Source organism: Poecilia latipinna, unplaced genomic scaffold, assembly GCF_001443285.1.
Source record: "Poecilia latipinna isolate Pla-1442-1.1 unplaced genomic scaffold, P_latipinna-1.0 Scaffold160, whole genome shotgun sequence".
NCBI lineage: Eukaryota > Metazoa > Chordata > Actinopteri > Cyprinodontiformes > Poeciliidae > Poecilia > Poecilia latipinna.
The window spans coordinates 434,436-459,612 of NW_015112776.1; the positions used below are offsets into that span (position 1 = coordinate 434,436).

General features: G+C 40.9%; 1 protein-coding gene across 1 annotated transcript; it reads right to left on the reverse strand.

Moving 5' to 3' along the window:
* Positions 1-1,249: 1,249 nt before the first annotated feature.
* On the reverse strand, positions 1,250-24,053 carry hdlbpb (high density lipoprotein binding protein b). The gene is made up of 28 exons (XM_015029706.1): positions 23,947-24,053; positions 20,464-20,543; positions 19,325-19,426; positions 18,231-18,382; positions 17,940-18,155; positions 15,457-15,663; positions 13,752-13,967; positions 12,724-12,930; positions 11,626-11,733; positions 10,745-10,849; positions 10,234-10,312; positions 8,965-9,104; positions 8,782-8,886; positions 8,581-8,694; positions 8,412-8,498; positions 8,186-8,317; positions 7,729-7,947; positions 7,415-7,636; positions 6,947-7,165; positions 5,856-5,997; positions 4,458-4,585; positions 4,279-4,383; positions 4,054-4,188; positions 3,532-3,675; positions 3,269-3,448; positions 3,080-3,196; positions 2,688-2,846; positions 1,250-2,501 (listed from the first exon to the last, which is right to left on the reverse strand). The coding sequence occupies exons 3-28, from the start codon at positions 19,398-19,400 to the stop codon at positions 2,409-2,411; spliced, it is 3,807 nt and encodes a 1,268-aa protein (XP_014885192.1). The 5' UTR covers positions 19,401-19,426; positions 20,464-20,543; positions 23,947-24,053; the 3' UTR covers positions 1,250-2,408.
* Between the last annotated feature and the right edge of the window lie 1,124 nt (positions 24,054-25,177).

The following is a 25,177-nucleotide window of genomic DNA, read 5'->3' on the forward strand; positions in this document are numbered from 1 at the left end:
AATCAGAACTAGCAAGTTTGAATGAAAAGCTGAGGGTTAAAAACCTTTAAATAAGCTTTGAGGACAGTTCCCAACATAAACAAAAAGAAAAGTAAAATGTTTGGTTCAGCTTCATTCAACTGTACACCTTAACTTCCACTCACACAAACAAACATACAGTCCTTCAGATACTCCAGAAACCAACAACAAAAAGAAAAAGTCCACACAGTTTTAAAAAAATAGTGAAAAGATCTTTGTACACTTGGACACAACAACTGGTAACATGTTCCCGAATCCTGACGCACAAGATCCGCTCTCAGACGTGAGGTTTGCAAGCTACAGTGAGTGCTTTTTTTTCTCCTTTTTTATATATATATATATAGATAGATATAAAAAAACAGATGATCACAGTAGTTCAAATAAAATGGCTCCTTTTTTCAAATAAATAAACAAAACAGCCTTTGTTTTACAGGACTTTGAGTCAATACAGTTCAAAAACAAAGGAGAACAGCAGCGGTTTTTAGTCCTAGATGGAAATAAATACAGAGAAATAAAACAAGATCAACACAACAGGACTGGGTGTAAAACCTCCCAAACACGGAGCTAACAGCGCCATCTGGTGGCCGGATGTTCATGTCAGGATTCAGCAAACGCAAAGACATCTGTTATTTCACTACATTTTTCTAAAAGGAGAATTTAAAATCTAGAATAATTTGGTGATAAAACCCGAAAGAATTATATGTAATAACAATCGGTAAATTTTTTTTTGTTTCTGTTTGCCACTGATTTAATGTTTTCTAAAATTAGAGCTTCTCCTCATCCATATATATAAAAAACTGTATTTGAACAAATCCTAACAGTTTTTAATTAATTTTGTAAAAAAAACAAAACAAAACAAAAACAAAAACAGATGAACAGAGAGGTTATAGTTTTGAGTTTCTTTCCCTAATTAAAATAAAAACTAAAACAAAATTAAACCAACACGAAATAGTAACAAAAATTTGTCTGTTTTCTCATTTTGATGGCAGATTTTTCAGGTTAGAATTAAATAATTTAAAGCATTTTAAGATCAGAGCTTTTAAAATTATATTTAATTCCTCTTTGTAATAATTTTATAGCTACAAAAAAGAAAAAAGCTTCCTCTTTTAAGAAAATACCTATTTTTCTGTTGAAACTTCTTAAGTTTTCATATTTAAAATAGTAAAAATGAAACGTTTTTCATATTCTCATGAATGTTTTTAAAGTGGGATATTTTTTGTTTGTTTTTTACGTGAGAAAATCAGACCGAGTTAAAATTTCTGCCTAACCACTTTTGACCACAAAAATACAGCTTTATTTTAATAAATAAGTTTTTACTTTCTTTTTAGTGGAAAGATGAGACGAGTACAAATTTAAGTAAGGCTTAATTTTGTTTTTGTATTTAAAATAATCACCAGAAACTAGGAGAAACCAAACATCTGAGTTTAAAATATTCTGACAAAACAAAAACAAAATGTTCTTCGGTAAAAATTTAACCGAAGAACGGTTAAATTTTTTTGTTTTTGTTTCTGTGGTTAGAACAGAAATGTACGTCTGTTTTCATATTTAATATAAAAAAATAAAATCACAGGCAAACAGAAAGCAAAAAAGACTGGCTGCAACCATCAAAGAGTGACAGTAGGGGGCGATGTTTCTTTTCCAACGCTCCAGAGCGAATTGATCAAAAACACATCTAACATTTTGTCACTTTTTTTTTAAAACTGATGAGAGCCACACGGACTTTACCACACTCCAATTTGTGATTGTTGATTTCTGACAATAAAATCTGATCACCAGAACGAGCGCGGACCTCAACGCCTCACCTGCAGCACCGCACAGGTGAGCAAATGAGAAACCGTAGGGAAAAAACCCCCATAAGACATTGTTTTTAGTTAAAAACTGTTTTCACGCTAAAAAAAACTGACTCCCATTTACTTCATTTTTCAGACTGAAAAGTCCCAAGATTTAGCTGCTGCAACAGGACAAACCGCTCCACTTCCTGAAAAAGGTCCTGCTCAGGAAGCGTGAGGGTACTTCCTGTCTGCGCTGGACTGCAGCGAAGGGACTTTAGTGGGGGGAAGGCGGGCGTTTGGCAGTCTCGGTGGGGGGAGAAGAAGAAGACGACAGTCTGTGAAATGTTTCAGGGAGAAGCAGAGTGGGACAGCAAAATTATGACGAGAGCATTTTGCCCCTTCCCGTCTTCAAGGAAGGAAGAGTGGAATGAACTACATGAAGAGAGACGGATAAGACTCAATCTCCCAGGATTCACTGTGGCTGGTTGTGGGAGACCGGCGGGAGCAGAGGGACACTAGAGAGACGAGGAGTAAAAGGAGGGAAGGCGAGCAGCAAGTTGACTTGAAATTAGTTTTGTCTCGTACTTCGCTGTACACAAGTTTAGTCGTCGTTTTCCTTCAGAACTTCTTGGGGCCCCAGGCGGACGTTTGCTTCGGGGCCACGCCGGTGCCAAATGTGGGGAAATCCTCAGCGCTGCTCATGTCGGGAGCCTGGAAATCAAACACACAAAGTTTCACCTCTACAAACTTTTTCTGCACTCCTTCACGGTTCATAGTGTATTTTTGACCAAACCACGTAATTATGAAACAAAGTTAAGATTCGTTTCCGCTTTACAGCTTCAGCCCGTATATTTTCCTTCTTTTTTTTTTTTAAAGTTTATCTCTGGGAAAGCCCACCTTGTTCCCTGCTGCGTTCCAGGGGGCGTCCCGCACCACAAAGCCTTTAGCCGGACCCCCACTGCTGTCATCCAGGCCTCCTGCTCCGCCTCCCCCTCCGTAGCGAGACGGAGGTTTCATGTACGCCGCCAAGGTCTCCGTCTCCGTCACGCTGAGGAGCTGAGAGGCAAAACGAGACAAAGTTAATCATCCACCATGTGACTCGTGTCATGAGAAAAGTGTTTCCATTACAGTTTTGCAAAAATAATCACTTATCATATAGGAAAAAAAAACATCTTAACACCAAAACTTCTTATTGAAAAATCAAACATATTGGCATGTTTCCATTCATCTTTGAAGAGTCAAGTTGAGCATTCATACGGTCAACGGAAACGCAGCAGCTGCAAACTCACGTAATCCTCCTCCAGGTTGAGCAGGTGATCTATGGCTGCGTCCACCGTGTCGGGAAGCCCTGTGACCGTCACCTTGTCGGGCTCGTCGGAGCCGGGCTGCGGGAACCGGATGTCCACCTGGAAAACCACAGCTCAGTCTGACCAGGTCCGTCTGATCGGGTAAACACTTCCTCGTCGTCCGCCCCTCACCTTGAACTCCTCCATCAGCTTGCGGATGGCTTTGCCCCGGGCGCCGATGATGCGGGCGTGAGTCCTCGGGTCCAGGTGGACGTCCTGGCTCACCATCTCCTGCAGCTCAGACACCAGCTGCTGGATGGCCTGCCGGGCCTCCTCCACGTTCCGCTCGTAGCCGCAGATGATGATCAGATCCTGGGAGAACGGCGAGGAAAGCTCGGGTGAGGCAGAGAGACGCAACGGCGCGCGCTCGGTTCGTGAAGGCCGCCCGCACACACCTGCTGCTCGTCTCCTTTGTCGGGGAACTGGATGCTGACGTCGTGGTCCTTCCTGATCTGGGAGATGACCGCGCCCTTCCGGCCGATGATCTTGGGATGAAACTTTGGATCTACGGACATGGTGACCTTGAAACTGCGCAGAGCCTGAGATGAGACGGAGGGTTAAAAAAAAAAAAAGTCAAGCCATCGGGCTGAAACGATTAATCGGATTAATCGTAATTGTGATTAATGAAATAACCGCTAACCAACTTAGTAATTAACTAATTAATTAATCAATCATTAATTATGCAAGAACATGCAATCTTCTGGAAGAGCAACAGTCAAAGCAGTAATTAAGCCAAAACTAGGGCTGGGCGATGTAGCTTAAAAATAAAATCTCAGATTTTTTTTTATACCAAATTTGATTTTCAATCTTTCCCTTATAAAGAAACAAAGAAAACATCTCAACTAAACTGTCCTTTTATCTCGATAACAGACAATAATGATGAGCTGTTGATGCGTATGCAGCTCTGTGTTTCGTACCCGGTCCTCCTGCTCGGCTTGCAGCTCTTTGACCCGCTCCAGGAGGCCCAGCTTGGCTCGCTCCACGTTGGCTGCCAGACCCGTCACCTTGATCACATCCAGCTGTTTCTCAGGCTGCGGCACCCAGATGTTCACCTGCACACCCGAAGCAACACATCGCACTCACTCACTCGCCTGCTGTAAAACCTGACCTCTGATCCAAAAACGGTCTACGACTCTTCCCACCTCGTATTCCTCCATCAGCTTCCTGATTCCGCTGCCCTTCTGGCCGATGATGTAGCGGTGCAGATCGTAAGACACTTCGACGTCCTCCGTTATGGGAACCAGTGCCTGCAGAGAGACGAGATGAAACACTTAGGCACGCTGGGGGTGAGACAGTCCAGCTGAGCTGAAGCCGTGCTCACCAGCAGGGCCGCCCTGGCCAGCTCACACTTCTCCGCCCGCCCAGAGATTGTGATGATGTCACACTTGCGAGGTACGAAGTCCGCCTCCGGGCTGACGTCGCCGTTTTCCTGCGGCAACGCGTCCTGACCTGAGTTCGCCACAGGAATCCATTTTTTAAGAAAAATTACAGATGAAAAAAAAAAAAAAGAATTATGCAAAATTATCATTTAGTACATATTTATACTTCCACTTGGGTCTCAACTGCTTCTCAAAACAGTCCAAGTGTTTCATTAGCAAAAGGTTAGTGTTTTTTGGTGTCTGGAAAACAAGCCGTTTCCAAAACCTCCCAACAGTTGAGTGACACTTCGCTGTTACCTAGCAACCCCAATGGAGTTCTGCCCGTCACCTACCAACCCCAGTTGAGCTCCAGAATGTTTGGTCAGCTGGTTTTACCACTATATGCTGCTGGAATAGGGCGGGTGTTTTCAGGGGTGCAACTACATATTATTCAGGTGGATGCGAAAACATAAATCGGCGCTCCCCTTAGCCCCCCAAGGAAGGTACGTAAGGGTGACGCCCCCTCTGGTGAAGCGCCCCTATGCGTTGCATGCGCTGCATACCCACTTTTTGCGCCACTGGGTGTTTTATTACTGTCACAAACAACTTGTTGCATTCTTGTTGGTTGTGGAGGAGGTTCTACTAATGCTTTTCAAAGATGTACAGTTGCATGATTGCACATCTGTTTGGATCTTTTTCATGTGTGAGTGTAAATGTTGAGTTGGGGAGGCGTGGCCAGCAGCATATTTAGATCTAAAGTGACAGGAAGCCCTAAAAAAGCTCTGAATGAAAATCCATTAATTTCTGAAAAACTTTGCGCTCTTTCACAGCTTAATTCTTCCACGTACAAAAGGCTATTAATAGTTTAAAATGTAGCCATATTCTCTTACTGCTTCTGTTTATTTCTTCTGCTTTTTTATATCAATTACAGACTTCATAAGGTCGCTCTTCAAGTTCTTGCTCGCATTGTGCTCAGTCTTCAGAAGAAAACAACGGCCCACTAGCAGGGAGGGTTCCCAATTTAACCTTTCCAATCCCGATTCCTCTAGTTAGGACTATAGGCTAACAAAGCTAGCTTCATCTTTTTACCTCAATTAAGCTTATAAACTGTTGTGACATTACAGTTTAGCTTTGTAAACAATGTTCTGCATTAATTTCTAAAAACCCTCTGGGTGGGATTTTTGCATTGACTCAAAGTCTTCACGCTTCTTCTACAGTTTTCATATTTAACAAAAACCTGTTTTAGCTAAATGTTTTTCTAGTACAAGAACGATTTAGTGCAAAAGATGCAACGTACGTGTTTTGCATGGCCCATAAACCTATCCAGCTTTAACAGAAGGCAGAGAGGTTGTGTTTGTAACCTGCAGCGCTGTCGTCTCTCTCGGGGAACTTGATTTGGACCTCATGCTCCCTGGTGATGTGCTGGATGCGGCTGCCTTTGGGCCCCATGATGGCGCGGTGGTGCCGCTGAGGGATGGCCACCTCCACACTCACCTGCGACTCCTGCGGCACAACAAGAGAGAGAAAAAATAAGCTATTTATAGAGCCAATTCCTTCTGTTTGTGAAGCTCAAACAAACAAAAAAAATGACAAGAAAAGAGTCACAGATACACGAAGCCATGAATCTGCTGATGGATTATTCCTGCGGTCTGCAAGTGATACAATCCAAACAGTGAAGCTGAATAAAACCCATTTAGAGCAGCAAAAGTTACAAAACTTAATTTTTTTTGTTTGCTGTAATTTTTAAGTTATGTATTGATTGATTTACGGCTATCGAAGCATAAAACTAGCAAAACATGGTTGGATACATTTTCTCTTATTTGATGTTGATGTCTATGGAAAAAACATCACTGGTAATTTTAGAGCGAATTCCTCCATAAGAAGGTGAAAAACTAAACTGAAACCTGCATTTATTGTTTTATCAATATGTATAACATTAGTTGGTTCGTCTCCATTTTTAACCAAAAGTTATTAAAAGTCCACAGAACCAGTCCCAAACCACAGGCTGCAGAACCCTGGCTTATTCTTTACGATTCTTCCCGTTAAGCCTGTCATGATAACAGATTTTATTGTGAAAAATGACAGTATTGTTATTTTGAAACCATCTTCACATACTGATGACGGCTTAATAATCCAAGTTCGGCCTCTCAAAGATCAATGAGCTTTAATTTTTTTAAATTCTACCTAACACTTGAACTAGAAGATATTTTACATATCCAAAATAAAAAGCACAACGACCAAAAACAATAAACAAGACGGAAATAAAAACCACACATTACTACAGCCACGTTACTAAAGGACTCCGACGTCTCTGTGAACAAAACTGCCTTTCAAAAAATACTAACAATCAGAATTGAAAGTATCGAGCTCATTTTGAATTGTTAAGCAATTAATTGATTAATTTCTTATTGCAACTATAAAAAGAAGCAAACGTCTCTTCTCTGCGACCCACCAGGTCCCCGATGATCTCCTGGATGCGTTTCTTCGCTGCCTCCACGCAGTCCTTCGCCCCCTTCAGAGTGACCCTCTGGCTGCTGGAGCCGGTGCGAGGGAAGCTCACGGCCACGCCGCCGTATTCCTCCGCCAACTCCCGCAGGACTTGACCTCTGCGACACACGAAGTGGCGATGGTGGCGAACGTCCACCTCCATGCTGTCCTCCACCACGTCGTCCTGGGAAGTCGACAACAGAAGAGGAGAACTGAGGCAAAGAAAAGAGGCTCTCAGGAGTTTATGCGCAGACAAAATGTGGTTTTGCACCAATACAAGAGAACGTAGCAGCAAATCTTACTTAAACTTCACATTGCAAATGCTAAATTATAAGATGGTGTGATTATTTACAGCTCATCTGATTAAAGAGCTGCAATATGGCAAAACAGAAGCAATAGGTCGTCGTAAAAGGAGAAAATCTTAAACATTTACCAGGTTTTTGACCAGGATTTCCAGCTCTTTCTGGGCCTGGCGTACGGCTTCCTCCTTCCCCACGATGGTGATCAGCTCCTGCTCCGTGTCGTCCGGGGACGGGAAGATGATGCGGGCCCCCGTCCTGTCCCTGACGCGGCGGATGTTGGCGCCGCCTCGTCCGATCAGGAACTTGTGGTACTCGGGTTTGGCCTGCAGCTCCACGGTGAAGTTGTTGACTTGCTGGACGGGGGGAGCGAGAAAACAAAATAAGAGCGGTTGACTCGTCCCGGCCTTTTCTTTCGTTACTCTCTCTTGGTTTTGCTTCCACCGACCTTCTCCTCCGCCAGCTGCAGCAGCTGTTTCTTGGCCTTCTCCACCTCGCCGGCGGGGCCCCTGATGGTGACCTTGTCTGAGCCGGAGCCCTCGGAGGGGAAGTGGATGTGGACGCCTCCGCAGTCCTCCATGATGGAGCGCACCAGGCAGCCCTTGGAGCCAATCAGAGAGTTGTGCAGCTTGGCTGGGATGGCGACTTCCGTCTCCTTAATGTTGGCCTGAGAACAACATTTAGGAAAAACAGAGCGCCTTCAGTCAGAGGCTTCTTCAAACTCACTCCAATACAGACCGCTACAGGAGATCTTCATTGCCAACAGCCATCGCTACCAACAATAACTCTTTGAAGCATTAATATGAGTAACAACATTTAATTTCCCGCTGGGATCAGTAAAGTATTTCTGAATCTGGATGTGCGCTCTGCATTTAGAAGCGGTCCCGTTGTGTTTGTCGTCTCACCAGGTCTCTCTGGATGGCGAGGATCCGATCTCTGGCGGCCTCACAGTTGTTCTTCTTCCCCGTGATGACGATGGTCTCGGAGTTGCTGTTCTCCGTCGGCAGGTCGATCTTAGTGTTGGTTTCTTCACGGATCTGAAGACAAGAACATTGCCCCGTCGTTTACGCCGTGTGTGTGTGTGACGTTAGCGCGTCAAACCAGATCTGCACCCTGACCGTCTGCTCTCACCTTTTTGATGTTGGCGCCGCCCTTTCCGATGATGTTTTTGTGGAACTGTTTGAAGATGGGGACGGAAAGCGAGAAGCTGTTCTCGATCTGGAAGAAGCAGAAGAAGACAGAAAGTCTCAGTGAGGCTAAGAGCTCAGCGGACAGAGGCTCGCCGTGGCGCGGCTCCCACCAGGTCTGCGATGATCTTCTGCAGGAACTTTGCACATTTCTCCACCTCGTTCTTCGGCCCTCTCAGCTGGACGATGTCGCTCTTCTGCGACGGGTCGGGAAACGTAATGATGACCTAAAATTCAAATTAAGTGAGAGCAAAGTTTTAAAAAAAATCCCGCTGCAAAGAATCATAATGCGAGCTCGTCTTCCAGAATCTCACCTCAGGAAACTTATCTCGGACTTCCTTGATCTTCTCCCCCTTCTGGCCGATGATCGTCCGATGAAACTTTTGCTCTACTATCAGGTCTTTGGTGCGCTCGTTTTCCTGGAAGTGTAGAAATCCTTCTTTGGTTCACATTCAAACGACTGAACGAAGCAGCCTAGGCCTTCAGCCGGCTCTCACCATTCGCTGAACCATCTCGATGAGCTCTCTGCGCGCCATCTGCACTCCTTTAGGGTCTCCCTCGATGCGGACCAAGTTGCTCCTCTCGGAGTCCTGCGGGATTCTCACCGACACTTTGTACTGCTCCTTGATCCGATTGACTTTAAAAAATAAAGAAAAGGATCTGATCTGTCCTCCTGTAGGTCTGACTGAGAGCAGCAACGTAACTTGACAGGAATCCAACGTTAATATTACCTCCAGATTCTCCAGATTCATGAAAATTTTTCATATTTTCATGAAAAATTTATAGATTGTAACTCATATTAGATAGATTAATTAAAGTACACAACAGTATACTTTAACCTATCGTTTCTGTAAATTTACATGTTTAGTTTCTAAGAAAAGTTCAATATGACATCAAACCAAGAAAGGAAGTGAACTTCATACAGAAAAGGTCTTTGCTAAGCAAGCAATGACTTCTTCCCAGTGTTTCCTCGAAGTGGAATAACAGAAAGTTAACCGGAAGGAAAAAGTGTGGTGGAAAAAGGCTCACAAGCAACAAATCCGGCTTCATTCAGCAAGTTTGTGCACAAACACAAGAGATTTGACTGCAGTTCTGCTTTGCTCTCAAGACAGAGTTTTGTTAATATAAACATATATTTTAATAAAAAGCAATAAATTGATTGATCGTAAGTCACAACAAAGACTCCATCGTCTCTCTTCCTGATTTTCTAACCACACAGTCAGGCAGAGTTTTAAGGAGGAGCAGCAAAAGTAAATGTGGTGGATTAGCAGTGCTTGCCATCAACCTGATAAGTGTCACATGGCGTGAAATATTGTCAGCCCAGATATTTAACCGTTAGCATGTAATCATAGTCTGGAAACTGTCATAGAGAAACAGTCTTCAGTCAGAGGCGTGTTCATGTTCACTGACTGCTTCCTGTCCGCAGTATCATCATCCACAATGACTCTATGCTTGATATGGGTAATTCAAGCAAAAGGAGCCCCGACACAGGACCGAGTGCCTGTACTGTACAGTAAGGAGAGAAGGTCAACATTTCTGTATCAAAAATCATTTTTTATTGACCTTATCTACGTTTCATTAGGTGTAAGCTAATGCTTGAAATACGTCACTCTGTAGGTAACAAATCTGTAATGAGTTTTCCTTTTTAACTTCTCTTACTGTATTGATTATATTTTAATTCACTGAGACGCACCTGTAGATTTCCTCTATGATCCAAAGGCTCTACCTGTCAGCTTTTGACAAACTTCAGGAAAAATAAAACTCACTGTTGGCTCCGTTCTTCCCGATGAGGTGTCTGTGGAAACGCTGATCGATGTTGACTTCAGTGTAGTCCATCCTTACCAGCTGCAGAGAACATGGACAGGAAGATTAAATTTCTATTACTATTTTTGAGTAATAGAAAAAAAAAAGTACTCACATTTTCTGTAACACATCTTTTTTCTTTAATTCTTAATAAACATCCTATTATGGAATAAAATATGATTGTATGATCAGAAATTTATTTTAAATTACACTTGAATAAATGCAGATTTTGCTCCTGCAACTTCAAGATTAATAAATTTAAAAAGTGCTAAACGTTTCCCAGAGGGTTAGACATCATGTGCCAACTTTATAAAATTAAATAACTACATTTACTGCAAATTATACACAAAAATACATCGTTATATATTATAATGTGCTGTAAAATCTCATGGCCAGACTTGTGTGTGTGTGTGTGTGTGTGTGTGTGTGTGTGTGTGTGTGTGTGTGTGTGTGTGTGTGTGTGTGTGAGCTAACCAGGTCCTTGATGATCTCCTGTATCTGGGTCTGAGCCTGCTCCACCTCCTCTGTCGGACCCTCCAGACTGATTCGCTCCTCACCGTCTGTGAACTCGATGTGAACCTGAACATGAAAACAAACAACCTAGAGCCGGACGACGTGGCTAAAAAAATAAATTCAGATTTTTTTTTTCCATGTAAGATTCCGATTTCAATAAAAACATTTTTTTTAACAAATTATTTTTTCTTTTCTAAAAAAAAAAAAAAAAGAAATTACAATATTTTCAAAAAATGGGTTTGATTTTAATCATCCGTCCTGAGTTGTACGACGGAGAATTAGGACAATGCTAAGAGGATATTTGTTTAATTATGAGCAGAATAAAGAAGCAATTTTACCAGAAGAACGTCTAAAAATTATGAGAAAAAAAAATTTAAATAAGAAACATACTTAAACTATCATGAGCCAACATGTTCAGTCGTATGGTTCTGTCTTCAAAAAATGCGTTAAAAGATTTAGTTCTCATAAAATTACTTCTTCAATCTCCTAATATTATGACTTTTTCTTTTATTCTGGTAATATTGTAACTATATTCTCAGAAACAAAAAATAATTTAACTTAGTCATAATAGTTCATCGTAGAGGCTGTAAACAAGATGACGGGCCGACATCATTATGAACTATGGGAACCCAAGGAATGATTTGGAGAGGGGAAAAAAAAATCCTGATTTTCCAAAAAAAATTAAATCCTCAAAAACCCCAAATTATGACCGTAAACAACCTGATTAAAGACCCTTGCTCTACAGCGCCACCTGTACTACACAATCGATTCAACCAACAATAAACAGTTTCTGTCCTCTTTGCTCGTCTCTGATCAGAGACGCCTGAACGTCGCCTCCTTACCCGCGGCAGCTGCTGCGTGATCCGCCCGATGTTCTGCCCTTTCTTGCCGATGATGAAGCGATGGAGCCAAGCCGGAGCGCTGACCTCCACCACCATCACGCTCTTCGCCTGCAGGCAGATCAAACACGGCTCCAACACCAAACGCAACCTGCTTCACACGCTGGCCAGTGGCAGCTTGTAACAACAGATTAGAGTTTATAAAGGAAGCACATCTGCAGGAATCTACACGTTGCATGGACTGACAGCCAGAGGTGGAAGGATGAATGTATCCGAGTATGCAAAGGCGTCTGAAAAACGTTTACTGTGCTCAAGTTTTGAAAGGCTAGACGCAGTTTCCGAGTTAAAGACGGTTGATTCTTTTTAATTCAGAGCCAGATCAAGATTTTATTGAGTCTTGTACAGAAACTGATTTCCAAATGAGCCTTTAAGAATCCACAGCACCGTTTTATTGTTCATTTGGACATTTAAGGGTCCAAGTTTCATGATTTACTTGTAAACCAACAATTATTTTGAGGTTGTTTCTTTCCTGGCCCTCCCATTAATGACTTCACATTGTTTGTTTCTAATGCAGACTCACCCAGAAGAGAAAGTTTGCAGCAACCAAACATGAGAGACTCTCGTTTGTAGATCTCGAGTTTTTGAAAAGCTTTGCTGATATCAGCCAAGTTAAATTTCTGCTTACAAGGTGAAATATAAAAACGTTCAGAATACCTTCTATTATTTCCTTAATACCTTTGTTGGTCATTTATTACTCATATTAGTGGCAGCTTGTTAAACACCGTTTTGATCGTTTAAAATGAAGACAAAAACTCTTTACCGCCTTATAGGCTGGATGATCACCATTAGCATGGCTAGCATTATTAAAACAATGTTATTCTAGAGCATCTACATACAAATCTTTTTAAAGGGATTTTTACCGTACACACCCAGTGTGACGTCGCCTCTGATTCTAATATAAACAGTTAATCATCACCTATGGCAGAATGGGTACAGATACGTATCCTGAATGCTTTATTATATGTCGTATATTACAGTTCATAAAGAAAAGTTATGCCTGGTTATAACTGGTGTTGGAAATTGGTCCAAAAAGATTCTGACCTTGGCGTAGACCTGTGTGAGGGCTGGTCCCAGTTTGTCCGGCTCCCCTCTGAGGATGATGGTCTCCGAGGCGGAGTCCAGCGGAGGCATCTCCACCGACACGCCGGTGGCCTCCAGGATCTCCTGCAGAGTGTTGCCCTTTGGGCCGATGATGTACTTGTGCTGGGACTTCTTCACCTCCACCGAGATCGTCGTGGTCTTCCTCTTCTGCGGGTCGGAAAACGACAAGATTAGGACCGACGAGCTGAATGGAAGGGAGTAGGGCTTCAACTGAGGATTATATTAGTAATCGATTATTCTGGCAATGAATCATTTAAAAAAATTGGCAAATTCTGAAGATTTTTCTTTTATTTAAGCCCTTGTATATTAAAAGATACAAATAAGCTCATTATAATTTTTTATTATTATTTAAAAAAGCAATAACAAAGGATTTGCTTGGAGATTTGTTTTTCAGAACGTGAGCCGACTGCCACTTGAGGAATTCTGGGTAGAGACAAATGGTTTTATTTTTATTTTAAATGCTAAATATCTTTAGTTTTTTGTACAGTTTTGGCTTAATATCTGGTCAAACTGTGTTGTTCTTTCAACAAATGGCCTTTTTTTGAGCCTGTATACTCCAGTGAGCAATTAATCAATTACTAAATTAGTTGACGATTATTTCAAAAACTGATTCATCTCGATTAATCGTTTCAGCCTTAGAAAGGAACGGGGAACAGAAGCAGAGGAGAACAGGAGCTGAAAGAGTTCAATGTTTGTTTTCACCTCTCATATTTGTGCCCTAATTGGCTCCAGCATTCTCATCCTGTTGTTCTGCGCTGAGATCCAATTTTCTCTCCACATCCGCTCCCATCCCACTTATCAAAAAGACTCATCTACAGGACACGTACAAGCCCTTCCTCTCCATGCTGAACCGCTCGTCTTCTAATCTAGTCACTTCTCCATCGGGGAGGTGTGGCAAAACGAGCGTAAAAAAAAACGAGTAACACGTTTATCGCAGAAGGACAGACGGCTCGTGGTTTCTCCATCACCTTGTCTTCGTAGATGGCTCGGATGCGGTTGACGGCCAGAGCGACCGCCTCCTTCTCTCCGGTGATGACGATCTCGTCCTTCGGCAGGCTCGGCGGCGGGATGCTGATGCGGGCGCCGGTCTCCTGGCTCAGCTCCTGCACCAGCCTGTTGTGGGCGCCGGCGATGAAGGGGTGGAAGGCTTTCTCCAGGGAAAGGCGCTCCACCGCGCGCTTGTCCTGCAGAGCAAACAAAAACAACACGGAAAAAGAAGTTATGCATACTGAACCACGAGACGGGAACAGCAGTCAAACACTTTCTCACTAAGTCACGGCTGAGTTAAAATACTAACCCCTGGTGTTCTGGTTTCAAATTAGCAGCAAGCAATTATTTGTCTATTCTTTCTATTTCTACCGATTTTCTAATGCCTGCAGTAAAGTAAAACTCCCAGAGCTTTCTCTTTCTTTGTCAGTCACTCTCAAAATAGATGCAAATCATCTATTTTTAGTTGAATTTGACTTTTTAACAAATCAAAGCAAAAAAAAAAAAAAAAACGAACATTTTCCTCAACCTGAAATAAATGATTTAATCAAGTTTTATAAAGTAAATGTACTTTCATATTTTATGCTCTAGTTTTAAGTTGCTGAGAGGGTCTTGGGACTTCTATCTACTAATCCACGACTTCCTGTTTCCTGGCATGTAAATATGTGTAAAATAGGAAAGACAAGAGAACATTGTATGAAGAAAGGCAGGAAATGGCAACAAGAAAACTACCATTCATCTGCACCTGCCTGTAAGAGCAATTATAAAAAAAAATAAAAGGTTTAAAACAGCAGAAATGTGACAAACACGACTGGACCAGTAATTCAAGCTGCCTTTCCACAATGTAGTGAGGAAAATAATAGGAGAAGTAAAAGAAAAACAAAACACAAAAAAAATCACTGTTGCTGTAAAAGATTAATTATTCTTAAAACCTATTATACGTCTTCAAAAGGGGGACTGCTATGTGTATGTTATTTACAACACATATGTAAATGTGTTGTTGCTATAGCAACAACTTGTCTTTCTCCCAGCTGTGGAGCTATCAATGGTTGGGAAAGTAGTGATTTATGCTTAGCTGTGATTTATTTCATAGACTTCAAAAGGATCTGGCTGAACCTGAAATTCAACTCAATTCAAGTTTATTTCATCAAGAGCAGCAGAGCAAACGCTGCTGCACGATAAAAACAAAGTAACCACTGTTTTGTACGAAGGTTTTCTAGCCACAGGCTAATTTGCAAACCCAGTCCTTGGTTGGGCTTTTTATAAACATAGCAAAATTAGAATTAAAGAAAAAAAAAAAAAAAGCCAAACAAAAATAAATATTAAATAGCTCTGATCTTGGTGGATGAGTTCCTAGTGGTGGACGGTATTTTACAGAAACTTTAAGCTTTCCTGAGTGAATCTTCTTGGATTTAATTTTCGTGAAATTATTTTAAAAATCAAATTTCAAGAAGCCTGGTAGAGTTGACTGAAGTTTTCGTTCGATATCTTTAGATTATTCATTGTGTCTATTCATATTTTTCCAGACCTAGATGCAGAATGCAGCTGTAGAAATTGCTTATCTTCATTTTACCAACAAACACGTCGGTGCAAAAAAGAAGCTGGTTTTCACTGAAACCTTTAACTTCTGCCAGTTAAGCGTAACACAGAACTGGTTTTATGAATCCAACCGTCCCTCTTCCCGACCTGCTCTGCTGAAATCAGGAGGATCTCGTGGCGAGCCTTCTCAATGCCCTCCTTGGTGCCGGTGATGCGTATGTTGGCGCTGGGGTCGTCGGGTCGTGGAATAGCGATCTTGGTGGCGGTCTTCAGCTCCAGCTCCTGCAGCTTCTCACCGTTTTTACCGATGACGAAGCGGTGATGCTCCTTGGGAATGGCGACTGTAGCCGACGCCTGCAGCAGCAGCAGCAGCAACAGCAGGAGAAGTGAGATACATTAGCAACGCTCCAACAGTGTCGAAAAAAAAACAACAGCAGGTAACCAGATAGGAGGAAAATGTTATGCTTGACAATGAGTCAGAGTTCGGATATAATGTAACATAAAGATCAGTGAACATGTGAGAAAACGAGTGTGCAAAGAGGACAAAATGTTTCCTTGCAATGTTGTTTCAATAACTGCAGCTCAGCTAAAAAGACAAACTTCAATGCAGCAGCTGAAGTGGAAATCAGCATGTTTGCTGCTGAAGCCTTGAAACAGCCACCTGGGAGCTGACAGTCAATTTTCAACTCCACTTTTTCTGTCCTTAGACGACCTGCAGAGGCAGGAACTTTGGTTCTTCCTACCTCCGTTTAAACTCATCTTATTAACGCTGAGCATCACAGGACTGAGATCCTGTCAAGGTTTAAGTTCAGTAGCATCTGAAATCTTGTTTTTGCATCACCGTGGGTGGATTGCCGTGACAAGAGTTCAAGGAAATCTGAGTTTAAACGATTAAACCGCATCAGAAGGTAGCATATCGATGGAGAGGTAAAGACTGGCTGAAGACATCTAACATTAAATATTCAAATATTAATCCGTTTTAAATCAGTACCAGACAAAATATTAATAAAGACAACAAATACAAAAGAGATCTACCTCCTTCGACCTTTATAGAGGTGTTCCACTTTGTTTATATTCTCCCTTTGTTTCTCTAGTTTTGCTGCGTTCAGGACATCAAAAATCCGAAGATGTTTAAACCAAAACAAAAACGCTTTACAAAAGTTTTTTGTGTTCAAATAAAGGCATAAACAGGTGTCGCGTCTATCTGTTGTGTTTCGCTTTACACTGTACAATGAATGATTTACAGTCCAGGGACATGCTGAGGCCTTTAAAGGTGCAGCTGCTCATAGTGTCAAAAGGGACCGTTTAGAAAAAATGTTGAAGGCAGTCAACTGATTTGATGTGGGAGAATAAAGCGGCGCAGGATGAAACAGGACACAAACATCTGTCGCCTCGTCTTCTAATGTCTTCCTTCTCTTCTCAACCCACAGCTCAACTACAATATCAACCTCAACAAAACAAGTAATGAAACTGAGAGAATAAACAATGTGATAGAAGCTGTTTTTATCAAGAGTTGTGACTTCCACCTTGAAAAAACACTGTTTTTAAAGTCCTACTAGCACTTGCAGTGCTCTTTTTCATCCAGCAGCCAAAGTTTTGTCACCATTTGAAGCCATATTGAAAAGAAGTCCTCGGTTTTTCCTCACACCAAATACTACAAATGTACTGATCCGATCTCAGGTAACAGCTTAGGAATCAACTCCCAGTATCTGTTGTTAGGTCTACCTCTGATTTAGTCAGATGCATCCCTAGCAAACAGTCCCCACAAGTTTTGTGCATTTTCTAAAAGAAACTAATGCTCATTTTAATCTGCACGGCTTCCAAAGTTGTGTTTAACATCCTCTTAATGATTCGGGGTTTTACACCTTTTGCATTAGGTTGATGGTGAACGACAGCATGTGACCTGCTCTGTCTGCTGTGCAGAGCATGAGCTTCACAGAGAGCAGCTGAAACACTCGTTGTTACTTTGCATGACGTTCAAAGCTCTAACATTCATGAAGCAGGAGACCAGCTTTTTCTCTTGGTTTTCTCTTGACGTAATAAAGAAATTTATCTGCAGGAAAGTTTCTAACAAGCTGAATTATGTCACAGTCAGAAATATCTTTAGAAAATGAGTTTTTAAAAAGCTACTAGTATGTTTTCTCACCGAGTTACCCCATGTTGGAGCAGCGTTAAGCAACCCTACAGGCTGGCAACAGAACTGAGGCGAAAGCAAACTGGAGATGATTTACACTTACCGATGACAGACACAACAAAGCTAGATGGCTAACTAGCAAGACTTTTATAGTAGCTAGTTAGCGGTAGCTTCAACCGCCTCGAGTCACAGAACGCAATGAAGGTGTTTGCATGTGATAAACTTTTGCCTGACTACACAGAATATACTAGATGAAATAGTTCTACCAGGTTAACATTTAAGACTTGTAGGTCAACTTAGATTTTTGTAATGAATTTAAGACATTTGAAGGCTTTTTTAAGGATGTGTGGACATCCTGTTTATTACACAGATACTTAAGAGGAGCCCCAACCCACAATTACTTAGAACACCTAAAAGGATTCAGCTTTTATTTTGCTTCTCCACAGTTAAATTCACAAAGAAAACCAAACATTGTAAGAGTCGGATGCACACTTACCTGCGTCTGCAGACGGGCTACGATTTCCTTGCGAGCCTTCATAACCGAATCCAGTTTGCCAGTAACCATGATGGACAGGCCCTGGTCCTTAGCCAGGGACAGCTCAATGTGCGCCCCGGTCCGCTGCATGATGTCCAGGCACACCTTGGCCTCCTCTCCTTCCCCAAACTGGCTGTTGTCCTTGTAGCGCCGCTCCTCCAGGGGGACATGAAACACCTGAACACAAAGCGGCTTTCATTACAGCAGCGATTCATCTGAACGTGTATGTGTGCACCTCGGTGAGATCCTCACCTGGGTGATAACTGAGGCCTTGATGGGGCGGATCTTGCTCCCCCAAGCCGAAGCCGGCTCCCCCGTCTTTTCCCCCGGAGCGCCTTTCTCCGGCAGCGGAGGGAAGGCCTCCAGATAGGTGGGAATGTAGGCCTCATCCTCCGGGACACAACCTGGCCCGGTGAAGCCAACATGAAAACATTCAGCAAAGAGACACACAGGGGAAAAAAACTACAGTATAAAACACTAAGCAGGAGATTAGAGGAGAAATCTCCACTAGAAGATACTAAGACTTTGTACACTTTTCCCACAGTAAAATTCAAGCACTTTCAATGTAAGTTTTGGAAGTAAAACAATACAAATGAACTAAAAAAAAAAAAGACGGCTTTAGTTAACTACTAAATGGTATAATTTATGATTGTTATTAATATTTTTTGTGGTTGTATTCTACATTCTACAGTAGGGACAAGTTAACTAAAATATGACAAAACTTTATGTTTCGTAATCACACATTCACTCCAAACACCTGATTGATCTGAGAACAAAACACTAATTTAACAAGTAAATCCAGGAATTTAAATAACTTCAACATATGTTTAACACAATATAAGACTACTTTTATTTCAGTAACACACAGCAATACATTTTTGAGTCATTAGGAATAATATACAGTTACTGCAAATCCAAACAAATCATCTTAAGGTAAATATCACCTACAGAAAAATCTCTAAAAAATGTTTTTTCTAAGTTTTCTGGCATTTAACAGCTATAAGTGATTTTGTTCATTTTAACTGACGTAAAACAAGAAAAGTTTATTTAACTTCAGACAACAAGAAAAAAATATATATTTTTATTACTTGTATGAAAATATCCGGTCTAAACAGTCAATGAAGTTTTTCAAATTTATCAAATGTTAGATTGCACTTAATTACAAAACTGTGCAGCTTGAATATTAAGCACTTTCAAGGACTTTATGCAGAAATCAAGCTCTTTCCATGTTTGAAAGTGTTTGATCCAACCAAACATTTTGAATTTCAACATCTGATTGAAATTCAAGCATTTTCAAGGATTTCAAGCACCGTAACGAACCCCAGGTCAAAGTTAGCGGAGGTCACCTGTAATCTCCTGGTCTTTGAGACCACTGCGATGCTCGGCGAAGCTCTCCGGGGTCAACACAGCCACTGAGCTCATGGTTCAAGACTTATTCCACTTTTCCACTGAAACAAACACAAAACACAGTTCAATGGGTATGAATGAAAAACTCACACCAATCTGCAAAAAAAATAAATAAATAAAAAAATTAAATATTGTCTCTTAACTCATTCTGTCCTCGCTCTACCCAAACCTCAGAAGAGCCCCCTCCTCATCAGCACCCCGCCCCACTGCTGCCCCTGTGGCTGCATCTCCACCTGAGATTCTCCAATTAGCACTTCTTCAAGCCTCCGACAAACACACTCCCCTGCCGCCTCGGGGACCGGGTTATCACGAGTCAAAAGGGTGCATCAGTGGCTAAAAACAAGTGCTGCTGACATTCTTGTGATGCATGATCACTACCTGCGCTCATGTTTTCCTCGAGGAGTTTAGATCTGCAGATCTCTGGAGGGTTGAACCGGCTGCATGTGACAGACCGGTGTGTGTGTGTGTGTGTGTGTGTGTGTGTGTGTGTGTGTGTGTGTGAATGTGTGTTTCAGCTTCAGAGATAGCAATGCATATTTATTGGTTGTCCAGCCAAGACAACCAAATGCATTGAAAAACATTAGTGGGCATCACCAGGATACTGTTTATTTTTAAAGGGGTAGTCCATATTAAGAGGAAATCTCTTCTAAGAATCATTTAATTCTGCAAAGTCAAAGTAAACTTTTAATACAGCTTTTCTGTTTTCTAAATAAATTTTAAAAAAATCTGAGCAGGACGCTTTTTTCCCCACTAAAGTTTTTACCATACACTACAGGATGTGTCCTTATATTGAAAAAAAACAACATGCAAATATTTCACTGTGTCACTGAAGAGAAGCCCAAAAGTGACTCTTCATTACTCCTCAACATTGGATAAATGTTCCAGCTGAACGCATTTCTCTGAAATATTATTATTATTATTATTATTATTTTCTGGAGAAAAAAAAATACAACCTGGAATGTTTACATTGCTATAAGGAAACTCATAGGAAACGTAAAAGATGCATTTTAAGAAACGTGCATGCAAAGCTGCTGCTGTGTCGGTACTAGTTGAAACAGCCAAGCTGACGCGGGCTTACCTGCAAAAGGTCAATTGCCAGAGAGTCCGTCCAGTTAGCGGCTACCGAAGGCGCTTCAGAGTGAGTGTGTGTTTCAGCTCCTGGGAGGAAAACAAAGAGGCTGAAAGTGAACACCGTATATCAGATGGAGCTTCAGCATGAATGCCGAGCTGCTGTTGTAAACAGCCACACTGCACTGCACCTTACACTGCCTGGATATGATTCACTCTCCTCCTTCCTTCATTACTTGTTCAGAACCACTCTGACACTCCCCCTACCTCTACCTCCTCTTCCTCTTCCTCCTCCCCCTCCTCCTCCCTGCATGGTTTAAACTAACACAAGCCCAGAAAATTTCAGGGGAGGGGGATGCTGCAAAATACTGCACTGCAACAACTCTAAGTTTTTTCTGCATGACCCTCCAGACCTCTACATATGCAGAATCTTGTGTTTCACTTTTCCACTTTTGGTCACACTGCAACCACACACCTGTGTGTGTTTCATTGGGATTTTATGTGATAAACCAACGTGACGTAAGGCATGGTTGTGAAGAGGAAGAGAAACCGATTTACAAATAATTTGAATACTTCTTTACTGTCAATCAATGTGCAATGACACAAGTATGTTTGCAATACTAAAAAAAAAACCTTAGCAATTATTTAAAAACACACATTTTACACCAAGAATGGACAATATTTTAGATAATTTATCCAAGTTTATTGCAAAAAACAAAACTTATTTATCCTCCATCCATGTCTGCTGAACTACTATTACAAGTAACACAAAATCTTACAATTTCTATATTTTTTGTAACTTGTTTGTTAATGTTATGATATTTTATCAGATTGCTTTAAAATTAAAATAATTCAAGTCCCCTCATTATTGATGCATATCCACTTAAATACACCACTGACACTGAAATTTTGGAAGTGAAATCTTCTTTTCTTCCTTCCTCACCATTAAGCCTCCGTTACTCTGATTACCCTAAATAAAATCCACCTATATCTAATCTATGGATAGAATGTAATTTAACTTGACTATGTATGATAGTCAAGTTTTTTGTAAAGTGTCTTGAGACGACATTTGTTGTGAATTTGCACATTTCAGCAAACCCACCGAGACACGGCCGTCTGCCCAAACTGAGGCTTTGCAAGCAGAACATTAATCAGAGAAGCAGCCAAGAGGCCCCATGGTGACTCTGGAGGAGCTGCAGGGATCCGCAGCTCAGGTTTGAGAAACTGTTGACACACTGAATATCAGTTCACAACTCAGAGGCTGTCAGAGGAAAGCCATAAGAAGTAGTTCAATGTTGGACTGAAGTCATGCAGGAGAAACAACAAACATGGATGAAGATGCTCTGATCTTACTATTTGCAAAACTAAATGTGTGTAGGAAAACATACCAATTCTTCTATGAAACATGGCGGTGGCAGCATCATGCTGAAGATGCTTTTTTTTCAGCAGAAACTTGCTGGTAAATGCAAAAAAGAACTGACAGAAGTTTCATCCTTTGGATGTTTTCCAAAAGATCATCAGTGCCTACAGCTGGAAGGTGATTAAGGTGGAAAAGTTTAATGAGTATGATAACTTCTGCAAGGAACTGAAAATCTCCAGTTTTTACAGTGCAGTTGTATCTCGGCTAGCTGCATGAACAGACAGTTAATGTGCAGCTTATAAAAGAAACAATAAACAGACCAAAAAAAGTATAAAATACGTGGCTGCCCAAATTTTTAAATATAGATTTGATTTGTGTTTTAAGCTGAGACAGTAATGTTGAAAAGTTTCAGAACTGGCACAAACAAAACCTGCTGCAAAGGCTTATTCTGAGAGGTAATCAGGAATCAATAAAACATTGACTTTTATGTCTAATTTTAAAGAAAAGCATGAAGCATTAAGGGTAATCTCACAATAGGGATGCAAACAACAAGGCACTGACTCTGCTTCACTCTGACCTGTCCCCAACCAGCAGGCCTGGGTAACTTCCTCTGCAGAGATAAAGTTTCTCCATGTGTCTACTCTGCATGATAGATGCTGAACTGTATCTCATCTGACAGGCCGACTAAATGAGACTCTTCTGAGTGGCAGCAAACAGCACCAGGAAGGAGTTTCAGGACAGAAAGTCCATCCCAAAACCAAATTAATTTGATCAGCGCTCTCTAAGTAGGATTAATGAAGGCAGCTGGAAATACTGTCAGGAAGATAATAAAACACGACTTCAAGTCTTAAAACTGATTATATAGAAACATGGATATGACTATCTTCTCATATTTTTGCTGTACCTGCAGTGTTTTATATGAACTCTGAGATGCAGCTGGATGAAACCCTTCAGACTAGTCCTAGTCAGGGTAAAAAAAAGACTGACCCTACAACCCAGTAGTACCCACAAAGAATCCATCCATGCAAAGGGAGAACATGCAGAAAGACCCTGGGGGGGATTTGAACCCAAAACCTTCATGCTGCAATGCAACAATACCAACTGTATGACATTATGCAACTGTAATTAAAGGTTATTTATGTTAAAGATTTTTACCTTTTACCTGAGGAGTCATGTGGCCATTTAAAATAATCATTGTGAGTTTACCATCAACTTTATCTTTTCTTTAGAAAATTATAGTTTCAAGAAGAAAATAAGGATACCTTTATGGTTGGAAATGTATTTATTACTTGTCTTTGATAATCTATAGCACAGACATGAGGGCCTACCAAATTGCTAAAAACAAACAAACAAAAAACAAACAAACAGATTACTATATTTTAAAGCGCTATTACATTGTAATGTGTGTTTCTATTAGCCTCTAATGCACGTGGGTGAAAGACAAACAAATTATTAGGCTTTATAAATTGGCCCTCGGCTGTAGATTTCTATAGATCGGTGCTGGGCATTAAAATAACCCGATTGCTCGACCTCTACTAGTGTCTGTGTCGAACATTACGAAGAACCTCATTGATTGTGCTTAATGACTTGCTGGGGGTATGAAGACCGAAAAACAAAGTAAAGGGACAAACATAGCCCAGCTATCAATAGCTCGTTAGTGACTGTCAGTGGCAGCGTGCTATCAGTTTCCTCCAGATGAATAAGAACCATTAATCCTGACTGAGCAGCGAGACGCACCTCGACGCTACATCTGCATGGTTGGTCCTTGTTAGCCACTCGGCTAAGACAACCTTTGCTAACACGGGAAACCCCAGGCAGAGGATTTATAATATCAAACCGATCGGTCCGCTATGCTAACACGCACCACACTGAGAGATGATTAGGTACAAGGACTTCCCGATAATCGGCTAAAAAAAAAACCAAGCCTCGCGCGGAGAGATAACCAGCTCCAGCTAGCTAGCTCTGGGGGCGCAACCTCGCTATCCCCACATCCTTCTCCTGAATAAACGGGCCGGTTTATTAGTCACGTAAAACTACACTCAGCCCTTATTTATATCGCTTACAGTTTAGTTTTTTTTTTGTTTGTTTGTTTGTTTTTAAAAAGTGGCTAAAAAATAAGCAGGGAAATCCTACCTTTTAGAGAGAAATGAAGCAGAGGTGTTTGACAGGTGACGGTGTAAACACAGATGTGATTGGTCTACGAGCACTTCCTCTCCCTGCGGAGCGATACGAGCGGGCACTGCGGTCGCTAAGTAGAAAGCCAATGCCGCAGTATCTATGCGCAGCAAGTGCAACCAAGTTACAGAGATGGGCATTTCTTTTCAGCGATAAAGGACATAAATGTGGATTATTGATCTAATGTCCATATTTTAAACAACGCGATGGAGCTGTAAGTTGTTGTAGAATTTCACGTCTACCAAACTTACCGGGTCTACTTCTCATTCATGACTGCCTCTTTATTTGATGCACTCCTCATTCAACGTATGGTGCAAGGGAGGGCTACAACCAACAGCGAGCATTCGGGACCATGAGAAAAAACAGAAGAAAATAATAATAAGAAGAACTATAATAATAATTACTAATTAATAATTAATACCATCAGTATTGAGGGTGCTTTAAAATAATAATAAATATTATAAATAAATAATATTATGAGTATTATACTACTATTAGAATCACATTATACCTGCCTCCTTTATTAATTTTTGTGAGCCTATGCTCAATAATAGCATGCAAAACAAATAACATATATAGCTTGGCAAAATACTTAATTTGGAAAAGATGTTTAGTTCCCATTTAATAAAAGCCTTTAAGATTTTGATATATCAAATGTAACTACATTGATTTTTTTTTTTTTTTAAATTAAGGATTTAGATGTAAACTTGTGACTTTGAAATCAAAATTGTGTATGAATTTTGGGTCAAGGTAACGAAATATGTTTTTGTGATTACCTTATTTTAACATGTTAGGAAGACTTCATGTTGGAACCACCATTTCAAATCCAAGCATTTATAAAATTATAACAGTGTTTTGTTTTTGTTTGTTTTGTTTTCTTTTGTTTTTACTGCCAAAACCTATCTTGATAAAATGTCTTAAATTAAAGAAGACTGAAAGGACAATATTAGAAATGGAAGACATTTCTGCATGGCGAGTTTGCTGGATAAAGATAAATATCACTAAATTTGTTTTTCAAACCATTGTGAATGACAGTTATACTAATATATATTCCATATAAATGCTTACAAGCATAATGTCAAGTTAGATAATTGAAGCAAATGCACTGGAATTGTTTTTCATATTTTATGTTATAGCATGTTCTGTACTCAGACACTAGGTGGGAGTATCAGACAAAGAGACACACATG